At 38.2% G+C, this 24486-nt stretch overlaps 1 protein-coding gene across 2 annotated transcripts in view; it reads left to right on the top strand.

The window, feature by feature from the left end:
• LOC131223664 (phenylacetaldehyde reductase-like) overlaps positions 1–24486 on the top strand; it is a 31836-nt gene that overhangs the window by 2985 nt on the left and 4365 nt on the right. For both annotated transcript variants that reach the window (XM_058219117.1, XM_058219118.1), the window contains exons 3-6: positions 12438–12610; positions 12695–12880; positions 18729–18891; positions 20918–21104. In XM_058219117.1, coding sequence (XP_058075100.1) covers positions 12438–12610; positions 12695–12880; positions 18729–18891; positions 20918–21104 — 709 coding nt within the window. The remainder of the gene's footprint in view (positions 1–12437; positions 12611–12694; positions 12881–18728; positions 18892–20917; positions 21105–24486) is intronic.

Raw genomic sequence — 24486 nt, 5'->3', positions numbered from 1 at the left:
TTGCCACATAATCCTTTCATAAGGTTACTCCGACATGGATGAAGGGAAAAGGGAACTGTCAAATTGATTGAGGTGGACCATAACAAAGCCCAATAGGAAGCGGAGATGATCCAGATCATTAGAACTTTAAACAGACGTATCTTGCAAACCAAAATGAGTTGTCGGACGTACCCCATATGATTTTGGGGTAGGATAAGCTACTTTAGTGAACCAACATGATACGCCTAGTTGCGCATACCAAATTTGCGAGTCAACTGAAATAAGCTGCTTCCTGAGTGAAATCGACCGCGAAGTGAGTAAAGTTGACCGCTTCCTGAGTGAAATTCACCGCAAAGTGAGTGAAATTCACAGTGCAATGAGTGAACTTTACTGCAAAGTGAGTGAAATTCACCGCAAAGTGAGTGAAATTCACAGTGCAATGAGTGAACTTTACTGCAAAGTGAGTGAAATTCACCGTGAAGTGAGTGAACTTCACCGCGAAGTTAGTAAAATTGATCAGGAAGTGAGAAAATTTGAACGAGAAGTTAGGCAAATAGACCATGAAGTGAGTGAAATTGACCACGAAGTGAGTGAAATCCACCGCGAAGTTATTGAAATTAACTGCAAAGTGAGAGAAATTGATCGCGAAGTGAGTAAAGTTCACCGCGAAGTGAGAGAAATTGACTGCGAAGTGAGTAAAGTTCACTGCGAAGTCAGTGAAATTGATCGGGAAATGAGAGAAATTGGACGAGAAGTTAGGCAAATTGACCACGAAGTGAGTGAAATTGACCGTGAAGTGAGTGAAATTCACCGCAAAGTCAGTGAAATTGACCACGAGTGAGAGAAATTGACCGCAAAGTGAGTGAAGTTCATCGCAAAGTTAGTGAAATTGACCACGAAATGAGAGAAATTGACCGCTAAGTGAAACTGACCGAGAAGTTAGGCAAATTGACCACGAAGTGAGTAGAGTTCACCACAAAGTGACTGAAATTTACCATGCAGTGAGTGAAATTAACCACGAAGTGAGTGAAGTTCACCGCGAAGTGAGTAAAATTGAATGAGAAGTTAGGTAAATTGACCGTGAAGTGAGTGAAATTGACTGCAAAGTGAGTGAACTTGACTGAGAAGTGAGTGAAATTAATCGCGAAGTGAGTGAAATTCACCGTGAAGTGAGTGAATTTGACCGCGAAGTCGTTAGTGAAATTGACCGATACTAATACGCAAATAAATCTCCATTTACAGTTAAATCACTATTCATAAATAAATTAATTAACATACAAGCAGGTCTTCATTCACCTTAAATTTTATACAAGACATCATTTACAACAAATTACAATATTTCACAAAATTTTTTCATTCCTCTCATGCCTAAGACAAATATCATCTATCGTGGACACTCAAGCAATCATAAGCTATTAAATTCCTAAAGATGGGGGTGAAATTTTGCAAGTCTGTTCCTAGCAAAATTCAACCGCTGCACAAAATATCAATATATTTTATGACAAATATGCCGCAATCATATCCATTCGTCTGCTTTGGTATGGAAATATCTTCTCTGACGGTCCAATCCTTCCCGTCCAGCGCAGACGTATCTCCTGTGGCATAGAATATAATAGGAAAGCACTCCTTCATCAGCTCGATCTGTTTCTTGTATCGACAAATATAAACTATCGAGAATAACAATCTCTTGTTCTTAAGGGTGGATGACCATTAGGTACCAATGACTGTTGTCATGGTTCACCGATACGTATGCCTGTCAATGTTTAACAAGATAAGATATCATTAAAGAAATGATAGAAATGGGTATACCCAGCATTGATAAGTTGCAACGACAACATTACCCATTCATATTGCCACATGGCCTTGGCCCCTTCTCGATATCTAATAATGCCAGTCACACCGAACTTATCGACTTGTAATGCTTGACGCTCCGAGTCGCTACCTATGTCCCAATACATTTTCAATATCGGCATATTCAATTAGAAACATGACTATTATATACAAAATAAAAAATTATAACAAATCTCATATAAACACAAAACAAAGTAACTATGATCCAATTTAAACACTTACAAAAAAAAAATGTAGGGCAAAACTTGTAATCTTGAGCATATAACATTGAAAGTGAACCATGCCTTCTCTCCAGGAATTCAACGTATTTGTTGATAGCCTAATTAATAAAATTTAATGATTAAGCTCACGGCTAATAAAATTTAATGATTAAGCTTGCAGTAAATTTCACTCAATTCGCGGTCAATTTCACTCACCGCGAAGTGAATGAAATTGACCGCGAACTTAGTGAACTTGACTGCGAACATCGTGAAACTGACCAATAACTGAGTGAACTTCACCGTGAAGTGAATGAAATTCTCGGTCAAGATGTCAATTTCACTCAGTTTACGGTTAATTTCCCGAGTTGTGTTGCATATTTGCCCAAGAACATCGTGAAATTGATCGCGAACTAAGTGAAATTGGCCGCGAACTAAGTGAAATTGACTGTGAACTGACTGAAATTGACCGACGACGAAGTGAAATTGACTGATAAATACTTGAAATTGATGTCTTTAATTTAGTTAAATTGACCACAAACTGAGTTAAATTAACTGAGAATTGAGCCTAAATTGACTGCGAACTTAGTGAAATTGACCGTGAACATCGTGAAATTGACTAATAACTATTCACACCCAAGTATAGGGTTGTGATGTAGTAATAATCTCGGTAAGACCGAGGTCAAATCCATAGGGACTGTACCTTGTATGTAATCTGAAAATAACTCGAACTAGAACTAGGATAAGATGAAATCTAAATCAGGTAAAAGGAAGGGAATAATGGTGAAAATATTAATCTAAAATTTGTAAAAATCAAAGGTGGGAAACTAGGAATTCAGAGGATCCACTTGTAGAGATCAGGGAGATTTACGCTTGATTCATGAACTCAATTAGACTTCGAGTCTCATCTGCATCCAGTTAGAAGATATATCACTAAAGCTCGATCTGAACTTCTTTTGATCTAGTTTTTAAAAAGATGAAAGGTATGAGAATTAGAGTTGATTCCATCACAAAACCATGCCCATGAGACAAAGCAAACAACAGAATTAAACTAATCCACAACTGATCAGGAAGATGTATGAATGTTAGGAAGGATTCCATCATCCGACCATGTCCAAGGGGCAATAGTGAACAACAGAGCTACCTATCTTCACAATCAAAATAAGGGAAATGAGATACTCAAAGCCATTACAAATCTATTATAATTTCAGTCACAACAAACCATTAAAAACTAAAAGCATTCCTATTAATCAAACTAAAATCAAATTTAGTTCAGTTTAACATGAATCCAAAGGCATAAAGAAAACTCCTCATCTCACTACAAGTTTCACCTCTTAGCCATCTCACTACAAGTTTCACCTCTTAGCCCTAGCTAAGAGGCTTAGCCCATCATAGACATGGTGAGGCTAAAAGTCTCACAAAAATACTAAGGAAGAAAAAATGAAAAACAAGGAGGAGAAACAAACTCCCAGCCGGCCATTGATCTCTCTCTCTCTCTCTCTCTCTCTCTCTCTTTCTTCTCTTCCACATGCACCAGATGCCTCCACTGCTGCTCCACGTTCCCAAAGATACCCCTCTCTCTCTCTCTCTCTCTCTCTCTCTCTCTCTCTCTCTCTCTCTCTCTCTTCTCTTCTTGTTTTATAGGCAACAAATGTTGAAAATTAGTGATTTTTCAAAATAAAAAGAAAAATTTTAATTTTTCAAAATTTCAGGAATTTCCCGCCAAAATGCATTTTGAAAATTTTGAATTAAAAAGTGCGGCGTATGTGCTTTGTCCCACATCAGAAATGCAAAGAATGGTTTTGTGGTTTATATGAGATGTTGTGAAGAGTATTCTTACTTAGAGTTTTTGGAGGAGGTCGCACTAGAACACACGCATGCATGCTCGCACCCGGGCTCGAGCATGGGCATGGGTACGGGCGTGGGCAGTGTGGCTGTAGTGGCGCTAGTTGGCGCACTTTGCACTAAACCATTCCAGTCCGATTTCATCATCTCAACACACCATCTCTCCCATCAAATCAAATACAATCCATATCTCCATCATAGAATACTTTGATCATCTCTACCGTATAAGTCTGCCAAAGAGATCTGCTGCATTAAAATTGTTCCAGAGTGGACCTATCGTAATTGCTGCACGCTGGATCCTGATAAGGCTTATCTTATCCTGGAAGTAATTCGCCTATAACCCATCAGCAGTTGATAAGGGGGCGAATCATGCTTAAAGGACAATGTATTTTATACGTGATTCAACCTAGTGAAATATTTTATTATTTTTTTTATTTTTGATATTTTCGGTGTATCCAAATGTAAATTCTCAATAAACTTAAAGCGTGATTCATAGACACCAAAAGTGTTGCATCAGTCAAACTGATGAACCAAGATCTGATCCGATTGGACTGATTCGATGATTCAAATTTCACTAGATGGCAGGACAAACTGAAATTCCTGCTGACCACTCTAAAGATCTTCTACATCCTTGGTCCGACTCTCCAGCCTCTGCCTGAAGCAAAGGACACTGACACTTCAGAACAAGTTGTTGCTAGAATCAAGCGACAAGAAGATGATCTGTTGTGTCGTGGCCACATCCTCAATGCTCTCTCTGATCGGTTGTACAATTTGTACACGGGTACCATATCAGCAAAAGAAATTTGGAGCGCGCTGGAATACAAATGCAAGGCTGAAGAGGAAGGTACACAGAAATTTCTAATTGCAAGGTATTTCGACTTCACGATGGTAGACAATATACTACTGCTTGCCCAAATCCAAGAACTGCAGCTTATTGTAAATAAAATAAAAGTCATAAAAATTGATCTTCCCGAATCTTTTCAAGTCGGAGCTATAATCGCAAAGTTGCCTCCGAGCTGGAAAGACTACAGGAAGAAACTACTGTATAAATTTGAAGAATTCACCCTGGAACAAATCCAAACGCATCTTCATATTGAAGAAGAATCTCGTAACCGAAACAAAAAGGATGACGTTAATGGTGCATCCTCATCCAAGGTGAAAGTAGTAGAAAGGCCATCCCAAAATAATACCTATGAGAAAGCCGATTCCCTTGAACATAACAAAGATCAAGAAAAATTCAAGAAAACCGAAAAGAAGAAAAATGACAAACCTAAGGGAGCTTGCTATGTCTGCGGCAAGACCGGGCATTTCGCCCGAGTCTGTAGGGACCGAAAAAAGCATAAGAAAGAGGCTAATGCAGTAGACGATGAAATCGTAGCTATGGTCATAGAAGTGAACCTAGTTTAAGAGAAAATTCCTGGTTGGTGGTATGATACAAGTGCCACAGTCCATGTATGCAACGATCAATCTACCTTCAAAACCTATGAAGACGAGACCAAAGCTCAAGAGGTTCAAATGGAAAATGAAGGACAGTCGAAAGTTGCAGGTAAAGGAACCGTGAAATTACTCTCTACCTCTAGAAAGAAGGTAATTTTGACCAGCGTACTACATGACCCAGATATAAGGAGGAATCTTGTCTCAGGGGATCTCTTAAGCAAACCTGGGATTAGGGTTGTGTTTGAATCAGGCAAGTTGATCTTGTCTAAGAATGAGAACTTTGTGGGTAAGGGTTATGCTTGTAATGAGATTATCAAACTTTCTTTAAATGAAAAGAATTCTTCTGCTTACATGATTGGGTCTGTAACGTTATGGTATGGAAGATTAGCCCATATTGGCTATAATACCATAAAATTCATAGCTAAGAATGACTTAATATCATACAATGATAGTGACAAAGATAAATGTGAAGTATGCATACGGTCTAAAATAATCAAGAAACCATTCCCTAGCGTTGAGAGATCATCTCAAATATTAAACCTAATGCATGCTGACATATATGAACTAAATGACATTCTTACCCGTGGAGGTAAAAGGTACTTTATAACATTTATAGATGATTGTTCAAGATACGTATATGTATATCTATTAAAATCGAAAGATGAAGCATTTAATGCATTTAAGATTTACAAATCTGAAGTAGAAAATCAATTAGACAAAGATATTAGAATCATTCGTAGTGACCGAGGAGGAGAATATTTTTCTAATGACTTTTCTAATTATTGTGAAGAACACGACATAATACATCAGTGCACAACACCTTATACACCACAACAAAATGGTGTAGCAGAGAGAAAAAATAGGACATTAGTAAAAATGGTCAACTCAATACTAATACAAGCACAGTTGCCATTAAACCTATGGGAAGAAGTACTGTTAGCTGCATGTCATATTTTAAACCGAATTCCATTTAAGAAAACCAAGACCTCTCCATACGAAATATGGAAAGGAAGAAAACCAAACATAGGTTATCTTAGAGTGTGGGGGTGTCTTGCATACTGCAGAACTCATGAACCTAAAAGAACTAAGTTAGGACCAAGAGCTATCAAGTGCGTTCTTATAGGATATGCATAACATAGTAAGGCCTATAAACTTCTAGATTTAGATCCAATGTAATCATAAAGTCTAGAGATGTAGAATTCTTTGAGAATTCTGTATTCACGGAGAAAAAAGAATGTTGAGATTCAATCTCTTAATGAAACTATAAAAGAAATACAAATAGAAGAGAAAACTCCTAGTGAACCTCGCAGGAGTTAAAGAGCAAGAGTAGAAAAGAGTCTTGACCCTGATCAAATAGACTCTCAGTGACTCTCTTTTCATCTACTTGAGGGTGATAGAGGGAAGGTGATTAAAAAAATACCTATAGTTTTAACTATAGAAGATGAATCTAAAACCTTTAGTGAAGCTATGACTTCAAGAGACTCCGCTTTTTAGAAAGAGGCCATTAATGATGAAATGGATTCCATAATATGTAACTAAACATGGGAATTGGTAGATCTACCTCCAGGTTCTAAACTAATAGGTTGTAAGTGGGTATTTAAGAAAAAATATCACACAGATGGTACAATTCAAACTTTTAAGGTAAGGTTAGTTGCTTAGGGTTTCCGATAGAAAGAATGAATCGATTATTTTGACACTTATTCACCAGTAGCTCGAATAACATCGATTAGGATCTTATTCGCTCTAGCATCCATACATCATCTTCATATCCATCAAATGGACGTGAAGACAATATTCCTGAATGGTGATCTCGATAAGGAGGTTTATATGGAGCAACTAGAAGAGTTTGTTCTACCAGAAAATTATAGAAAAGTATGTAAACTTGTTAAGTCTTTGTATAGATTAAAACAAGCACCAAAACAGTGGCATGATAAATTTGATTTTAAAGTTGTCTTATAGTTTTGAACATAATATTGCTGATAAATGCAAATATTTAAGAGTGTATAATGATTATATTGTAATCATATGCTTGTATGTAGATGATATGTTAATAATCAGTAATAAAATGGAATGTGTAACTGAAACAAAAGGTCTCTTTTTAGTTTTCAAAATGAAGAATCTTGGACAAGTGAATACCATATTAGGTATCAAAGTTAAAAACATGGTGGGAGTTTTGCATTATACTAGTCTCATTATATTGAGAAAATAATAAACAAGTTTAATCACTTGAAAATTAAAGAGGCAAAGATCTCGTTTGATCCAAGTATCAAGTTAAAAGAAAATAGTAGAAGAGCAGTTGCATAACTAGAGTATGTTAGTATTATAAGCAGTCTTATGTATGCAATGTAATGCACAAGACCGGATATAGTATATACTGTGAGTAAACTAAGAAGGTTTACGAGTAATCCAAGTGTTGAACACTGGAAAGTAGTAAGTAGAGTTCTACGTTATTTTAGAGAAACCAAAGAACTAGGGCTATTTCACTCAGAATTTTCAGTAGTATTAGAAGGATATACTGATGCAAGTTGGATATCGAGTGCAGGGGACAATAAGTCCACTACAGGGTGGATATTCACCTTAGGAGGTGCAGCTGTATCTTGGGGATCTAAAAAACAAACTTTCATAACGCACTCAACTATGGAATCTGAGTTCATAGCTTTGGCTGCTACAGGCAAAGAGGCTGAGTGGTTAAGAGATCTTCTATTAGAAATATCATTCTATGCGAAGCCTATACCGGCTGTTTCACTTCATTGTGATAGTGAAGCCACTCAAGCGAGATCCTATAACGGTACCTATAATGGGAAGTCCAGACACATAAGTTTGCGACATGACTATGTAAGGCAATTGATTCAAGATGGAATAATTGCGATCTCATATATAAAGTCAAGTAATAACTTAGTTGATCCTTTTACTAAACCTCTAACGAGAGATGTAGTAAGGACAATATCTAGAGGGATGGGATTGAAACTCTTTACTCAAAGTTTCACCAGTGAAAGAAACACAACCCTAAATTAGAAAATCTCTAAATATTGAGTTTAATGGGTAACAACAATTCACTGATAAGTGAAAAGTTTCAGCAATAAATAAATTAATAACTTTATCCAGGATGATAGTGCTGGTCGTTATAAAAGAATGATGAGTATTAAACTCTTAATGAAGTTTAGTCAAACAGGACAAGTGTTTTAAACGGAAATATTGGAAAATTTTCACCTATATGAACGTAGAAGTGGTGCCGCTTTTCATGAGAGTTAGAGTTATCTCAGGATCGTTCATGAAACAGGATAAGCATATGGCCATTAAAAGTGCTAAGCGAGATTACAAAGGAACACGTAACGTAGGAATTATTATATGTGTGATATTTTCAGTTATATCATATAGAAATAACTAGTTCAATGCTACGATAACCAGAAATTTTGAGATAACTTTAAAATACTTACACTAAGGAAAGATTCAAATCGTAAGATATATTTCTTTATGCATAATAACTGTTATTATTTTGGCAGAGTTTTTTTTTTTTTTTTTTTTTTTTTGTTTTAAAAAACTAATGGAGGATTGTTGAAAATCAGTGATTTTTCAAAATAAAAAGAAAAATTTTAAAATTTCAAAATTTCAGGAATTTCCCCCAAAATGCATTTTAAAAATTTTGAATTAAAAAGTATGGTGTGTGTGCTTTGTCCCATATCAAAAATGCAAAGAATGGTTTTATAGTTTATATGAGATGTTGTGAAGAGTATTCTTACTTGGAGTTTTTGGAGGAGGTGATACTCGGGTTATACGCACTGGAACACATGCACGCACGCACGCGCTAGTGCTCGGGCTCGGGCAAGGCCGTGGGCAGTGAAGCAATGTGGCTATAGTGGCACTAGATGGCGCACTTTGCACTTCGTACGTGCACATCGTGTCGAAGAGTGGTCGCTCCCTCGCGACCTAACGCGAACTGGCGCGAGACGGTGCGATGGGTCTGCTAAGAGCCTTAGGGCGGTGTGGATCTGAAAATTCGAAATGAGCCTGGGTTTTATAGGTGACTAAGAACGGTCGAATCTTAAATCCGAAACGTCTAGGCGTTTTTAAAAACGGATAGCCACCTTAAAAGTAACAACAGTCCGAAAACGAACAGGCCAGGATGATCCAACGGTAAGATCTTTTGATCTAATGACCAGAAACGTCTGGGATTAATTGACAATGGCCATAAATGTTTTCAAACGTTCTGAACCATTGAATACCACACAGCAACGGTGTTATACCTGATTCCTAAATAAACTGGATCATTCCAGTCCGATTTCATCATCTCAACACACCATTTCTCCCATCAAATCAAATATGATCCATATCTCCATCATAGAATACTTTGATCATCTCTACCGTCTAAGTCTGCCAGAAGAGATCTGCTACGTTAAAACTGTTCCACAGTGGACCTATCGTAATTGCTGCATGCTGGATCCTGATAAGGCTTGTCTTATCCTGGAAGCAATTCACCTGTAACCCATCAGTAGTTGATAAGGGGGCGAATCACGCTTTAAGGATAGCGTATTTTGTACTTGATTCAGCCTAGTGAAATATTTTATTTTTGATATTTTTGGTGTTTCCAAATGTAAATTCCAACAACAAAGGTGGTGGAGAGCTTGGAGTTGGTGGGAGGTTTACGCAGAAGAAGCTACGTGCACAACAAGTAATGACGCAAACCATCTTGCATTTGGAAAGATGTTCGGGGCGCTGATTGTCCCAAAACCTCTTTTGGGCTTCATGGTTAGGGTCAATACCACCCTCTGAATCCTGTGGACGGCTCAGATCATCGATCCGACCACCTTCAAGGTCTTAGAATGGCCCACCGTGGGCATCAGCGTCCGCGCGTGCGTAAAAGGAAGAATCTTGCGTTGCAATGCTCGGTGGGCTCCACAGTGATGTTTTTAGAAGAATTCACCACGTCCATTGGATTCCTGACGATAAACCAGTCAAGAAGGGGTGGTTTTGGTAGGTTTTGGCAGGTTTTTGCGTGGTCCACTGAATCAACTTAAGCTGCCGTTCATCCTGCATTTGACGGTGGAAATCGTGTGATTAGGTGCATGGGAGAAAAAAGTCAACATGGATAGGGGCGTGGACACCCTCTGGACACGTTGAACGGTTCAGATTGTCTTGAAGGGTGATGATGGTGGCCCACTACGGAAAAATGGAGAGCCAGCGTCTGTCGCTGGACGTTTTTGTGATTTTGAGAAGAAGAGTTGGCCAGCACACTGACTTTTGGAGTTTCGGTGCACGTCCGGTGCACTTGTGCACCTTGCACACGCACTGTACATGTGGGTCCCACGGAGATGTTCATGAGACATTTGCTCCATCTATCCACTTTCCCATCGAATTTAAGGGGTTGAGACCAACTTTGAGGCATATCCAGATATCAAGTGGGCCCCAAATTAGGATTTTAGGGGATGATATGTCCGTTGGGACACTTCCACAAGGATCTAATTGCTGAAATTTGACGTGCATGGTTAATTTATAGTCCTTAAGCCATATATGAAGTCTTGAGCCAAATGGATGATGGGAACCTTATGATCTTGCATTCTGAACAGTTTTCAGGCCCGTTTAACGTGAGTGATGTGATTTTCTCAGATCTGTGGCGTGTAAATTCTTCGATCTCGGTCCCCTGCAGTCCATCCCTTGTCTTAGTGACTTTGGAACGTTAATTCCATGCTTTTAGGACCTTTTTCCAATCCAAGTTCCTAAATACACCTTGCAACATTAACACAATTAAATATGGGGTTAAATGGTATCATACCTGTAAAATCAGGTAATAATTGGAGTCTAATATACAATATTTGACCATCAACAATAACTAAGTGAAATTGACGAAGAACTTGCTTAAGGTGGTGAAATTGACCAAGAACTGACTGAAATTGACCGTGAACTGAGTTAAATTGACTGCAAAATGAGTGAAATTGACTAGTAAGTGACTAAAATTGATCGAGAACTCGCTTATGAAGTTGTCAGTTAATTTTTGTAAGTTCTCGATCAACACGATGTCAATTTCATGCAATTATCAGTCAATTTGACTTAGCTCTCGATCAATTTCACACAATTATCTGTCAAGATGTCAATTTCAAGCAGTCCTCGGTCAATTTTACTTAGGCCGCGATCAATTTAACTTAGTTCGTGGTCAATTTAACTCAGTTCATTGTCGATTTCAATCAGTACTCGGTCTATTTCACTCGATCTTCGTTCAATTTCATTTTGATCTTCGTTCAATTTTACTTCAATATTCATTCTTTGATTAAAAAAAAGTCTCAATATGGGCCATTTGAGCATTGAATTTGCATCATGTTTCAACTCATGCTATAAAATGTATAAATAAAATAGATGGACTGTGGATGGTACAGATATATCATATAAAATGCGGTGAGGTCCACATAATGAAGTCAAGACATTGAAATATATCTGTCATTCGTAGCTTTTTTGATGGGGCACCATTTTTTCCTATATTTGGTTGACAAAACTCAAAAATAACGTATGTGGCAAGTGTATTGTCGAATGAAAGAAGAAATATAAAGAAAATGAGAGTTTTACTATTAGAGTAGATAGTCACAAAGCGACGAGAAGAAATTAGAAAATGAGAGTTTTACTGCTAGGGTGGACAATCATAAAGATGAGAGAAAAAATTAGAAAATTAGATTTTTTCTGTTAGGGTGGACAATCATAAAGAAGAAAGAATAAATTAAAAAATGAAAGTTTTACTATTAGGGTTAAACTATATGAAGAGAATAATAACTTTCAAAAATTGCATTTTGATAAAAGTGGATCATTTTAATTGGGTAAAATTTTACCAACAAAGAAGGGTCATAGTTTGATAAAGTTCGAGGCGCGGAGAAAGGCGGGTGGCTTAAAAGTGAGGCATTAAGTCGTAAAAACTAGTTTTGAGATGGTTTCATCGGGAAGTGGATTGAACAATAACACGGGCTCCCGTGGATCCCACCGTGATGTAACTGTTTATCCACGCCGTCCATCAATTTTGTCGAACCAAAAATGAGGTATATCCAACGCTCAAGTGGACCTGGCCCAACTCAACCCGACAGAAAGTTCGGGGTTAGACTAGTACATATTTCATTTTTTTTTTTTTACTTCTTTTTTCTGGTTTCTCAGACGATGAGAAAGAGACGAAGCATCTACAAGCGCTGGAAGGCGCGGAATCGCGGCTCCAGCTGTTCGAGATGGACCTACTCGATTACAACTCCCTTCGCCCTCCCATCAAAGGAACCGTCGGCGTCTTCCACCTGGCATGCCCCAACATCATCGATCGCGTCCAAGATCCCGAAGTCACTTCCCCATCTCAAATCAACGGCTATAATTAATTAATCCAGATCCTTTTTTTTTTCCTAATCTTTGGATGTTGTATACAGAGAGAGCTCCTGAAACCAGCCGTCCAAGGGACGATTAACGTTCTGGAAGCAGCGAAAGCGTGCGGTGTCAATCGAGTCGTGGTGACGTCATCTAGCGCGGCCATCATACCCAGCCCTGGATGGCCTGCTGATGTAATCAAGAACGAGGATTGTTGGACCGACGAAGAGTACTGCAGGAAGAATGAGGTAAGCCAGTGCGTGAGTGAGAGGAGTCCAGCTATGGACTTGTCAACGGGTCGCGGATTAGGGTCACGTGATGTATAGATTTCATCCACACCGTCCATCCATTTTTCCACGTCATTTTAATTTAGAATCCAAAAATTGACGCGGATACAATGGTAAATTGGACCACAGAATCGATATTAAATTCTTACCGTTGAAAAATTCTAGGGTACACAGAAGTTTTGGATCAAGCTGATATTTGTATTTTTACTTCATCTAGTTCTATAATGACCTTATGAATAAGTTGGATGGTAAATAAACATCATTGTGAGTCCTAGGAAATTTCAATGGTAGGCGTTGTTGCAAACACTATTTACTATATGGTGTGGTCCACTTGTACCTTGGATATAAGTCATTTTTGGGCTTATAAACCAAAATGACGTGAAAAAATGGATGTACGGTGTGGATAAAATACATACATCATGGTGGCCCCTCGGGAAAGAACCCAATCCGCGTCCTTATGCACGGGAGAGTATTTGAGATTTACTTTGTAGCGGCATGTGCAGGAGCGGATTAGGTGCGGTGCTGCTGTGGACCCCACCTTGATGTATGTTTTGTATATCCACTCCGTCCATCCGTTTTTTCAGCTCATTTTAGGGTATAATTACAAAAACGAAGGAGATCCAAATCTCGGGTGGACCATACGATAGGTGACTGATGATTGAACGCCTACCATTAAAAACTTCCCACGGTCCACCGTAACTTTACTTACCATCCAACCTGTTGATAAAGTGACATGGACGTAGATGATGGAAAGAAATAAATATCAGTTTGATCCAAAACTTGAGGCCCACAAGAACCCCAAGAAGTTTTTAATGGTCAATCACAACTGTTTCCTGTAGTATGGTACACCTAAGATTTGGATCTGCTTCATGTTTCGGCTCATGCCCTAAAATGAGCTGGAAAAACGGATGAACGGCACATCAAGGTGGGCCTACTGTCATGGCCGCACTGTATCGTGTGAGGCCTGACTTGACTGGCATGATGTGATGCTTGATAAGCGGACATCCTGTAAACGGTCACGATGAAAATATTCAACCGCAAAGAATCGACACGTTAATAACGGGGTAGGATTATTCAATCTATATCAATTTTGAATTATAATGATCTTCTCGTACCAAGTAAACTCACTTGGGCTCACTTTGGGTGTATGTTGTTTATCCACTCTGTTTATTCATTTTTCAGCTTATTTAAAGGGCTGAGCCCAAAATTTAAAAATATCCAAGTGGATCATACCACATGAAATACTAAGAATGATGATTTTCACCGTTGAATCCTTACTGGAACCTACTGTGATGTTTACTTTTCATCTAAACCTGTTCATAAGATCATACCGATACAACACTATCATCCATAGCTCAAGTGATAGACTCAGTGAAGATACCTCGTTTCAATACTAAGATTTTAGTATCGATTCCCTAGCGTGGCTAATAGTGGAGGTGGTGTTGTTAGTGGTAGACCGAGTGAAAGATACCTCCGTTTTGCCTGATTATTTGTCACTGGTATATGGATAAGGGATAACACAAATATCAGCTTGATCCAAAACTTCTGTGGCCCATAAGAAGTTTTCAGTGGCAGTCGTTCAATTTCCTTGGTGTTGTCCACTTGAGCTTTAGATTAATTTTGGACACATGCTTTAAATTGATCTGAAAAAATTAATGAACAGCGTGGATAGGATAAATACATGATAGGTCTCACAGAGTTTACTCAGTAGGCAATCGGGTCCGAATTGAGTAAGTGCATGCCATATGCAGAAATAATGCCTGCGGATCAACCATCACACTCTGCCAGCGTATCACATTACTTGTAAAGTTTTAGGCCTGAATCGACTACTTCGGGCCTGAGTCGCCCGACTCACCCGACTCGGGCCAAGTCCCAGTCACCTCTGACGAGTTGCATCACATTGCTCCGAGTCTGCAACCGTGTCTTTTACACTTGCAACGAGGATCCAAGCGCAGCCCAACATAGCCCCTAGGCTATTTGAGTCGGGCCTGAACTAAGACACAACCCAAATTCAGCCCTCTACAAATAAATATAATATACTAACAATAGCAATAATTTAATTAGATAATTGATTATTGACCATGAAAATGGTATGCCCCACCGTGAGTGAGATCACATGGCACAAAAATCAGGCCAGTGCACCAATCAGGTGGGTCACACCATCGTAATCAACGGACAACTATGGTCTCACTTAATATACAGGTTAATGTTGGTAGTGAGCCACCTACCCTACACGCGGAAATAAAAGCGAGGGTGCATGAAGAGAGTGAGGTGGCCTTGGTAATATACAACAAATGCTATGCTCATAGATTGTGTGCCATATGAGTGTGGTTGCAACATATGAGCCTGTATGAGTGTTTCATTAGTATATTGCGAAGCTGTTAGGATTTGTTCTGTGTGCCACATTTAATGTGTTGTCACCTAATTATTTCCATCAAGGTGTTCCAAAATGGTAATGGTGGTCATACCAGCCACCACTGTTACTGTTATGATACGGGCTGTAACCACGGCTTTTTTTTTAGTTTTTGAAAAAAAAAAAAAAAAAACTGTCACTAGACTGTTAGGGGACCGTTACGGCCTGGGTTTTTTTTTTTTTTTTAACGGCCGTTATATCCGTTTTGACCCCTTTTGTATAATGGTTATGACCGTTACCGTTACGTAACAACCGTTATGGCTGTTACATAACCGATTTTGAATTTAGAGGGATTCCTTTATTGTCCTCTTAACTATGATTGTTTCTGCTACGCTCAATTTAGTAAATGGAACTTTCGAGTCAGACTAACATTAATCGTATTGTCCTTGTGTCAATTGATTTGTGTGATGTCAGTTTGGACCTTTTGAAACATTATGATGATTACGTATGAATATTATTAAAATTAAGTGTCTCAGATGTGTTTTTCAATTGACTTATATAAGACTCTCTCACCTAAGATACTGACAAGAAATGATGTCCATAACAGTTGTGAAAGATCTCTCGAAATGAGATAAATTTGATGATAATAATTTTGATGACCGGCACAGATCTATTAAGATCCTATTGAATAAAGAAAATATATTGCACATACTGAAAATCATTAGGAGAAAGCCGGATATAGAAAATGAGGATATTGCCATAAATAGTCTGAATTTGCACAACAGAAATATAAGAAATAGAAAAAATAAAAATAAAAAATGTAACAGAACAATTAGAAATATCATTCTTAGCTCTATGCACAAAGATTTTATCCTCATGTACAAAATCTATAACACTGCAATGAAATGTGGGATGCTTTAATTGAGTCTTGAGTTAAAATATCGAATGCCAAGATTAGGACAATGCATATAGATTCTATGAAGAATTAATCCTTTTCCTGAGCCAAGAGGAAAACTTCAACCGATTTAGCCCAGCGAAAATAATTCTTCACATTCAGTTTCACGAAAGTTATGGACACATTAAACGAAAGTCCAGACACCTCTCTCAATGATGAAGAACCACTAACAGCATTTTTCACAACAGAAATATAAGAAATAGAAAAAATAAAAATAAAAAATGTAACAGAACAATTAGAAATATCATTCTTAGCTCTATGCACAAAGATTTTATCCTCATGTACAAAATCTATAACACTACGAATGAAATGTGGGATGCTTTAATTGAGTCTTGAGTTAAAATATCGAATGCCAAGATTAGGACAATGCATATAGATTCTATGAAGAATTAATCCTTTTCCTGAGCCAAGAGGAAAACTTCAACCGATTTAGCCCAGCGAAAATAATTCTTCACATTCAGTTTCACGAAAGTTATGGACACATTAAACGAAAGTCCAGACACCTCTCTCAATGAGGATATTGCCATAAATAGTCTGAATTTGCACAACAGAAATATAAGAAATAGAAAAAATAAAAATAAAAAATGTAACAGAACAATTAGAAATATCATTCTTAGCTCTATGCACAAAGATTTTATCCTCATGTACAAAATCTATAACACTACGAATGAAATGTGGGATGCTTTAATTGAGTCTTGAGTTAAAATATCGAATGCCAAGATTAGGACAATGCATATAGATTCTATGAAGAATTAATCCTTTTCCTGAGCCAAGAGGAAAACTTCAACCGATTTAGCCCAGCGAAAATAATTCTTCACATTCAGTTTCACGAAAGTTATGGACACATTAAACGAAAGTCCAGACACCTCTCTCAATGATGAAGAACCACTAACAGCATTTTTCGCAACAGAAATATAAGAAATAGAAAAAATAAAAGTAAAAAATGTAACAGAACAATTAGAAATATCATTCTTAGCTCTATGCACAAAGATTTTATCCTCATGTACAAAATCTATAACACTGCAATGAAATGTGGGATGCTTTAATTGAGTCTTGAGTTAAAATATCGAATGCCAAGATTAGGACAATGCATATAGATTCTATGAAGAATTAATCCTTTTCCTGAGCCAAGAGGAAAACTTCAACCGATTTAGCCCAGCGAAAATAATTCTTCACAAATATATTGCACATACTGAAAATCATTAGGAGAAAGCCGGATATAGAAAATGAGGATATTGCCATAAATAGTCTGAATTTGCACAACAGAAATATAAGAAATAGAAAAAATAAAAATAAAAAATGTAACAGAACAATTAGAAATATCATTCTTAGCTCTATGCACAAAGATTTTATCCTCATGTACAAAATCTATAACACTGCAATGAAATGTGGGATGCTTTAATTGAGTCTTGAGTTAAAATATCGAATGCCAAGATTAGGACAATGCATATAGATTCTATGAAGAATTAATCCTTTTCCTGAGCCAAGAGGAAAACTTCAACCGATTTAGCCCAGCGAAAATAATTCTTTGCATTCAGTTTCACAAAAGTTATGGACACATTAAACGAAGGTCCAGACACCTCTCTCAATGATGAAGAACCACTAACAGCATTTTTTGGATCCTTAACAAGTTAGTGACTGATTTACTTCAATTTAGAATGACAAGTGCTGATCCATAAATAGGTCCAAGCAGAACTATCTCTTGTAACAATATCACATAAAAACATTTAGCCCCTCATCAACTAAAACACCCATCAATAACATCAACACATCTTAAACAGCTTAACAGATGCAAAAATATCAAAAAGTGCTTCCAACACAGGAGTAATTGAAGGAAAAACACCTTAACAAAAGAATAAGCAAGCATTTCATCTTCAAGTCGATAATCCAACGCTTCCTTTTTGCGAGCAATTTCATTTACTTGATGGAAACCGTAGAAAACAACACAAACGCAACGAGAACCACCTTTTCTTAGGTCCAATCAACCCACTAGGGTTTGGGGACTTCCAAGCTCGATTCAAATATTAGGGATTTGAAAAAGAGAGGTTTGTGGCTAAAATCACTCCAAGTTGAGCTTTGATACCATGTGAAATAAAGAAAGAAAAATGGTTTTAATAGAAACTAGAGAAAAAGAAAAGAAAAAAAAGAAAGAAAGAGGGAAAGATGAGAAAATAGAAGAACATGTGAAGAAATGAAGAGAAAAGGAAGTATGGCTGCTCACTTGCTACTAGCCTCCTCACATTTTTTCATCTTATTTTATTAGGGTTGGAATCATTACAGTTGAAATTGCAAAATTGTCCTCCTTAAAGACCAACTAACCGAACACACTCATATGATCCCAAACTCGGGCCTAAACTAAATCCAATAAACAAACCAAAGCCCAAAAAGGCTCTAGGGCTAAAAACCTATGAACCCATGATGCTTTAACACAAATATTTGGATTCTTCATTGTGATGTTTGTATTTTATTTATTTATTTATTTATTTTCATTGGTGGGCTAGCTATGGTATCCGCTTTCGAAGACATTGGCAGAAAAGGCAGCATGGGAATTTTCGAAGGAGAAAGGACTCGATGTGGTTGCGATTAATCCTGGCACGGTCCTGGGTCCGATCCTTCCTCCAGCTATCAATTCCAGCACAGCTGTTGTCATTCGCCTTCTTCAAGGTACCATCATATACTTCTACCACTCTTATATTGTCCTTCTAAGAATGGAGCAGAGTGCTTTGTTATGCATTGAACTGTGTAAATGCATACACTCACTTCAACAAATCATGCCATTTACTGCTACAATTTTTTCATTGAATAATGATATGCCTCCTACAAATACACATGCTGCGCAAGAACAATGGGCAGTGATGCATGATGGGTCATGTTTGTTCCTAAATAATTTCATTGATTTCAATAGCCTTTGTACCTGAATACGCATTCGCACCATGAGCTTGAGGCTATGAGTGTGAACACAATGACCATAAATCAGACAGCTACAATCCTATAAACCGGATGGCTAAAATGAAGGCGAAGCTGACTTGGGTTTGAACTACATTTATGGTTAAAAAAAGAAAGGATAAAAACTAATAATAATAATAATAAAAGATGGCATTTCCCCTTGTACCATATCCATTGACACAGCGGCATTTGTGACACGGCCGTAGGATACAATCAAAATCAGATGATTCCATGCCCTGGTTGTGTTATGGGGGCTTTACAGGCTCGATCCTCTTTGAGCTTTATTGGTTAGTCTATGGGTTTCATGGGCTAGCCTTTGGGTTGTATTAATTAATCAGTCTCTTGAGTCAGCTGGGCTAGCCCTTGGATTGTAAATGCTATGTTGGCTATGCTTTTAGTCCTTTATGTTGTAGCTTCTAGTTCCGTATCTTGTATTTGTATCTTTTTTCTTCTTCAATAAAATTATTTTACCTAGCAAAAAGAAGAAAAACAAAACAAAACCGGACGATTCACAACAATGTCTTTTTTTTTTTCCATTGTTTCAGTTTAGAATGAAATGTATCATGTATTATCGTTTTAACTTCCAACATAGAGTGCTTCTTTTAATAGTTCTTTTTATAATGTAATGTATTTCTTTAACTCTCAACATAAACAAATATTAATTTTGTGAGTTAAATGATACTAGGTTGTATGTAATGCTTGATATGCAGGCACTCTGAAATTGTTGCAGTGGCATATATTAATGCAAATAAAACCGACTAGATTGTGCATTCCACTGCTGCCAAGCCAAATTCCCAGGATCAGATTGGTTGAACAATCCTAACCTTTGTTTCATGGACGCTTGTTTGTGAAAATAGGACTGTTTGATGTTTTTCATTTCTAACTGTCCAATAAATGTCCACCAATCCGATGGTCAGTAACCAAAGATGCTTAATTTTCTTTCATGATACATCTACACTGGGTAGCATGATTTGCATGATTTAGTTAAACTACTTGTATGCCACGTATGCAATCTCTAAGTAATTCTAAGTGCATGTGTATTCCATGCAAGATGTTACTCAACCTTATTGCATTTTTTAATATTTACCATTTGCTCCATTGGAGTTAGACTTCTTTCTAGCATCCACTTGTTATCCTCAAATCTCCTCCATTGGGTAGATAGGATTATCTGTGTTGGGAGAAAGATCCCTTCTCAACCACGCGCACAACAATATTAAAATATATAAAATATATAAAATAAAAACAGAGAAAAAGCAGTGAACCACAAAGAGATTTACATAGTTCCCTTTCAGTATGTTCAAGGATTCACGTTAATCCACTATACTCAAAGGCAAAAAACAAAGCAGCTCTCAATACATTGATGGCTCTCTTTCTATCACAACAGAATATGTATTACCCCAAACGAACTAGAGTTTGCATAAAACTCCATGTGAAACTATGAAATTTCCCTTTGGACCGGGTGCACGCCCCCAGACCCCTAGTGAGCTCAGTGCAGATTCTGCAGGTGTGACTTTTCAGGTAAGCCACATCCACCATGTGAATGGTCCAGATTTTGTAGATATGTGCCATATGTATGGAGATAAAGGGCTTCATAACTAATTGAAATGTAAGAGAGGGACATGCATTGGATGAGTTGACATTTTGGATTATGGTTTATCTACTGGAAATGATTAAATTTTTAGAAGTATGCTACAGTTAGTACTTCATCACTGAGGCTTGATACAGAACACTCACATTGTGACAGGATGCACTGATACATATGAGAATTTCTATCTGGGAGCTGTTCATGTTAAAGACGTTGCATTAGCCCATATACTGGCGTATGAGAATCCATCTGCATCAGGAAGGCATCTCTGTGCCGAGGCATTAACACATTTCAGCGATTTTGCAGCAAAAGTGAAAGAACTTTATCCAGAATACAACGTGCCAAGGTAAAGAATCTGACTCTTCCTTTTCTTAGTCTTGATGGCTGAGGTGTAACAAAACCTTATAACCAAGGGTTCAGACATTGGACCATTGCGAATTTATTGAAAGTTCAAGATATCTGATAAAAAATTGAAGTATCATCGAATACGGTATTGTGATTTGGGCCAGCATTCTATAAAGTGGGGCATATGTTTTAGCAATCCATACCATTCATCCAACACGCCCCACCATTGATGAAAAGAGAACTCCAGTAAGCAACAGTGACAGTCTGATCTATCCTACTGCATACAGACTCCATTCATTCACAGGCCAATTATGAGATTGCCAGGTGTCTCATGGGGGAGTTCTTTTCAGGTGCGAATTGCCTGCGCCCCCGTCTACTGGAAGTTCCTATAGGCAGAAGCTACATGGGTCCCACTGCAATGTCAGTGTGACATTCACATTGTCCATCAATTTCATCAGCTCATTTTATGACATTAGTCCAAAACTCAAGTGGGACACGCCATAGGAAAAGATTTGTTGCGCAGCACGCCAATAACGCAGTGAACCGATATTCAATCTCCTGTCTCACCCACAAACGATAAACAGAAAGAAATATAATCTAGAAGTATAATCAAAGCATACCAAACAAACCACAAGAAAAGATATATGTAGAAAAATCCCAAATAAGGATAAAAAAATCACAGGTGCAAACTTCCACTATGAAGAAAACAAGATTACAAGCAATGTATTAACCTTTTCCCTTTAGATGTATAGAGAAAACCCTTTGCCCACACCTTAGAATACTTTTTGCATACTCTAGAATAAACCCCAGGACCCATATTTATAGTTTAGGCAACTTCCCTTTCGCATCTCTGCGAAACCGACTCAAATTTCCGCAGTCCGTATCAAATCCGTAAAACGAATCTGCGTAACCTCGACTGGTCGAGCAGGCTGCTCGACTGGTCGAGCATGGGCCTTGATCGGTCGAGCACCTCTAAACCAAAAAACCGATGCTCGCTGGACTTTGAGTCGAGTAAGCCTCGACTGGTCGAGCGGCCCTATTCAAATGTGGCTCCACATCTCAACAATTTTTCACTTAAAGACACATCACCATAAACCTTCGTCTTCTACATCCGGAGTGCACCACCTCCCCGTCTTCAAGCCTGAAGACCAATCAAAGCTGAACAGAGCTTCAGCTTCTCCCGTGTGACCGCCTTGGTCAGCATATCCGCAGGATTCTCACTTGTATGAATCTTCTCTAGAGCAATCGATCCATCTTCTAGTAACGAACGTATGAAGTGATATCTGATGTCAATATGCTTGGTCCTTGAATGAAAGGTTGAATTCTTAGCCAAGTGTATTGCACTCTGACTGTCACTGTACAGCTTGCAATCTGCTTGCTTCTTACCCAACTCTTCCATGAAACCTTGCATCCATACCATCTCCTTACACGCTTTTGTAGCTGCAACATATTCTACTTCCGTTGTACTGATAGATACTATCTTCTGTAACTGAGAGACCCAACTGACTGCAGCACTACCCAGAGTAAAGACATAACCTGTAGTGCTTCTTCTGCTGTCGATATCTCCTGCCAAATCTGAATCTACGTAGCCTTGTAGCTTGATTTTCGATCCACCATAGCACAACCCTATATCCACAGTACCTACCAGGTATCTGAGGATTCACTTCACAGCTTCCCAATGTTCCTTCCTGGGGTTGTTCATGAACCTGCTAACAACTCCCACTGCTTGAGCAATGTCTGGCCTCGTGCTCACCATAGCATACATGAGACTCCCAATAGCTGACGCGTATGGGACTTTAGCCATGTAGTCTCATTCCTTTTGCGTCTTTGCTCCTTGCTCCTTAGATAGCTTGAAGTAGTTGGCTAATGGAGTGCTAATTGGCTTAGCACCTCTCATATTGAATCGATCAAGTACTTTGGCTATGTACTCTGAATGTGACAAAATCAGTTTCTTTTTTTCCTTGTCACGCTTTATCCTTATGCCTAGGATTTGTTTTGCAGCTCATAAATCCTTCATGGCAAATTCTCTAGACAGTTGTCTTTTGAGATCTGAGATGTCCTTCATGCTTGAACCGGCCACAAACATATCATCAACGTACAGAAGAAGGATGATGTACGACATATCAAACTTCTTCAAATAACAACAGTTGTCTGCATGATATCTCCTAAAACAGTTTCCCGATATGAAACTGTCGAACTTCTTGTACCACTGCCTTAGGGCCTGCTTTAGGTCATATAAACTCTTCTTCAGTCTACATACCTTGTTCTCCTTTCCTGGTGCCACGTATCCTATCGGCTGATGCATATATCTCTTCTTCAAGGTCCCCATATAGAAAGGTTATCTTAACATCTAGCTACTCTAGATGTAAGTCCTCTGTTGACCATACGAATCGTAGACATTTTCACTACTGGTGAAAATATTTTAGTGAAGTCGATACCTGCCTTTTGTTGAAACCCTTTCACAACCAATTTATCCTTGTATAATTTTAAACCATCATGCTCTTTCAGTCTATAAACCCACTTGTTATGAAGAACTTTCTTACCCTTAAGTAGAGTGATTAGCTTCCATGTACCGATTAGACTTAAGAGAGTCCATTTCATCATCCATGGCCTGCTCCCACTTAACTCGTGTATCTGACTGTAATGCCTCTTCAAAACATTCTGGTTCACCATTATCTGTCAGCAGTAGATAATGTAAGGAGGGTGAGTATCGGACCGTGGGTCTCCTCTCCCGATTAGACCTCTTCACAACTGGTGTCTGTGGTTCTGCCTCATAATGCTCCTGTGCATGATCATCCTGTGGCGCTTTTACGCCCGTGTTCGGTAACTCTTCCAACTTTACGAATTCTTTCTCTTTGGCCTTGTTTTGCTGCACACTATCCTTATGTATCACTTTTTCATTGAAGACTACATCTTTGCTTCTGATGATTTTCCTGTTTTCTATATCCCAAAACCTATAGCCAAAATAATACTACCCATAGCCTATAAAAGTGCACCTCATGGACTTCGCATCCAGCTTGTTTCTGTGCTTTGCATCAATGTGAACATACGAAGTGCAACCAAATACTTTGAGATGTGCAAGGTTCACTTTTTTTCCAGTCCACGTTTCTTCTGGTAGCCCACCATCCAATGGTGCTGAAGGACTTCCATTGATGAGATATGCGGTAATATTCATAGCATTTGCCCAAAAGGTCTTGGGCAACCCTGCATGTAACCTTATGCTCTTGGCGCGCTCAAGGATGGTCCTGTTAATGCGATGCACTCAGCCACATTGTTTTGCTACGGTGCCCTTGGAATCGTTTTTAAATGTTTGATTCCATTTGTTGTACAATACTATTCAAACCTCTTATCACTGTATTCTCCCCCATTATCTGATTTGAGAC

Source organism: Magnolia sinica, chromosome 13 (assembly GCF_029962835.1).
Source record: "Magnolia sinica isolate HGM2019 chromosome 13, MsV1, whole genome shotgun sequence".
In the NCBI taxonomy this organism is placed as follows: domain Eukaryota; kingdom Viridiplantae; phylum Streptophyta; class Magnoliopsida; order Magnoliales; family Magnoliaceae; genus Magnolia; species Magnolia sinica.
The sequence above is the reverse complement of the archived record's forward strand: the minus strand, read 5'-3'. Positions and strand labels throughout refer to the sequence as shown.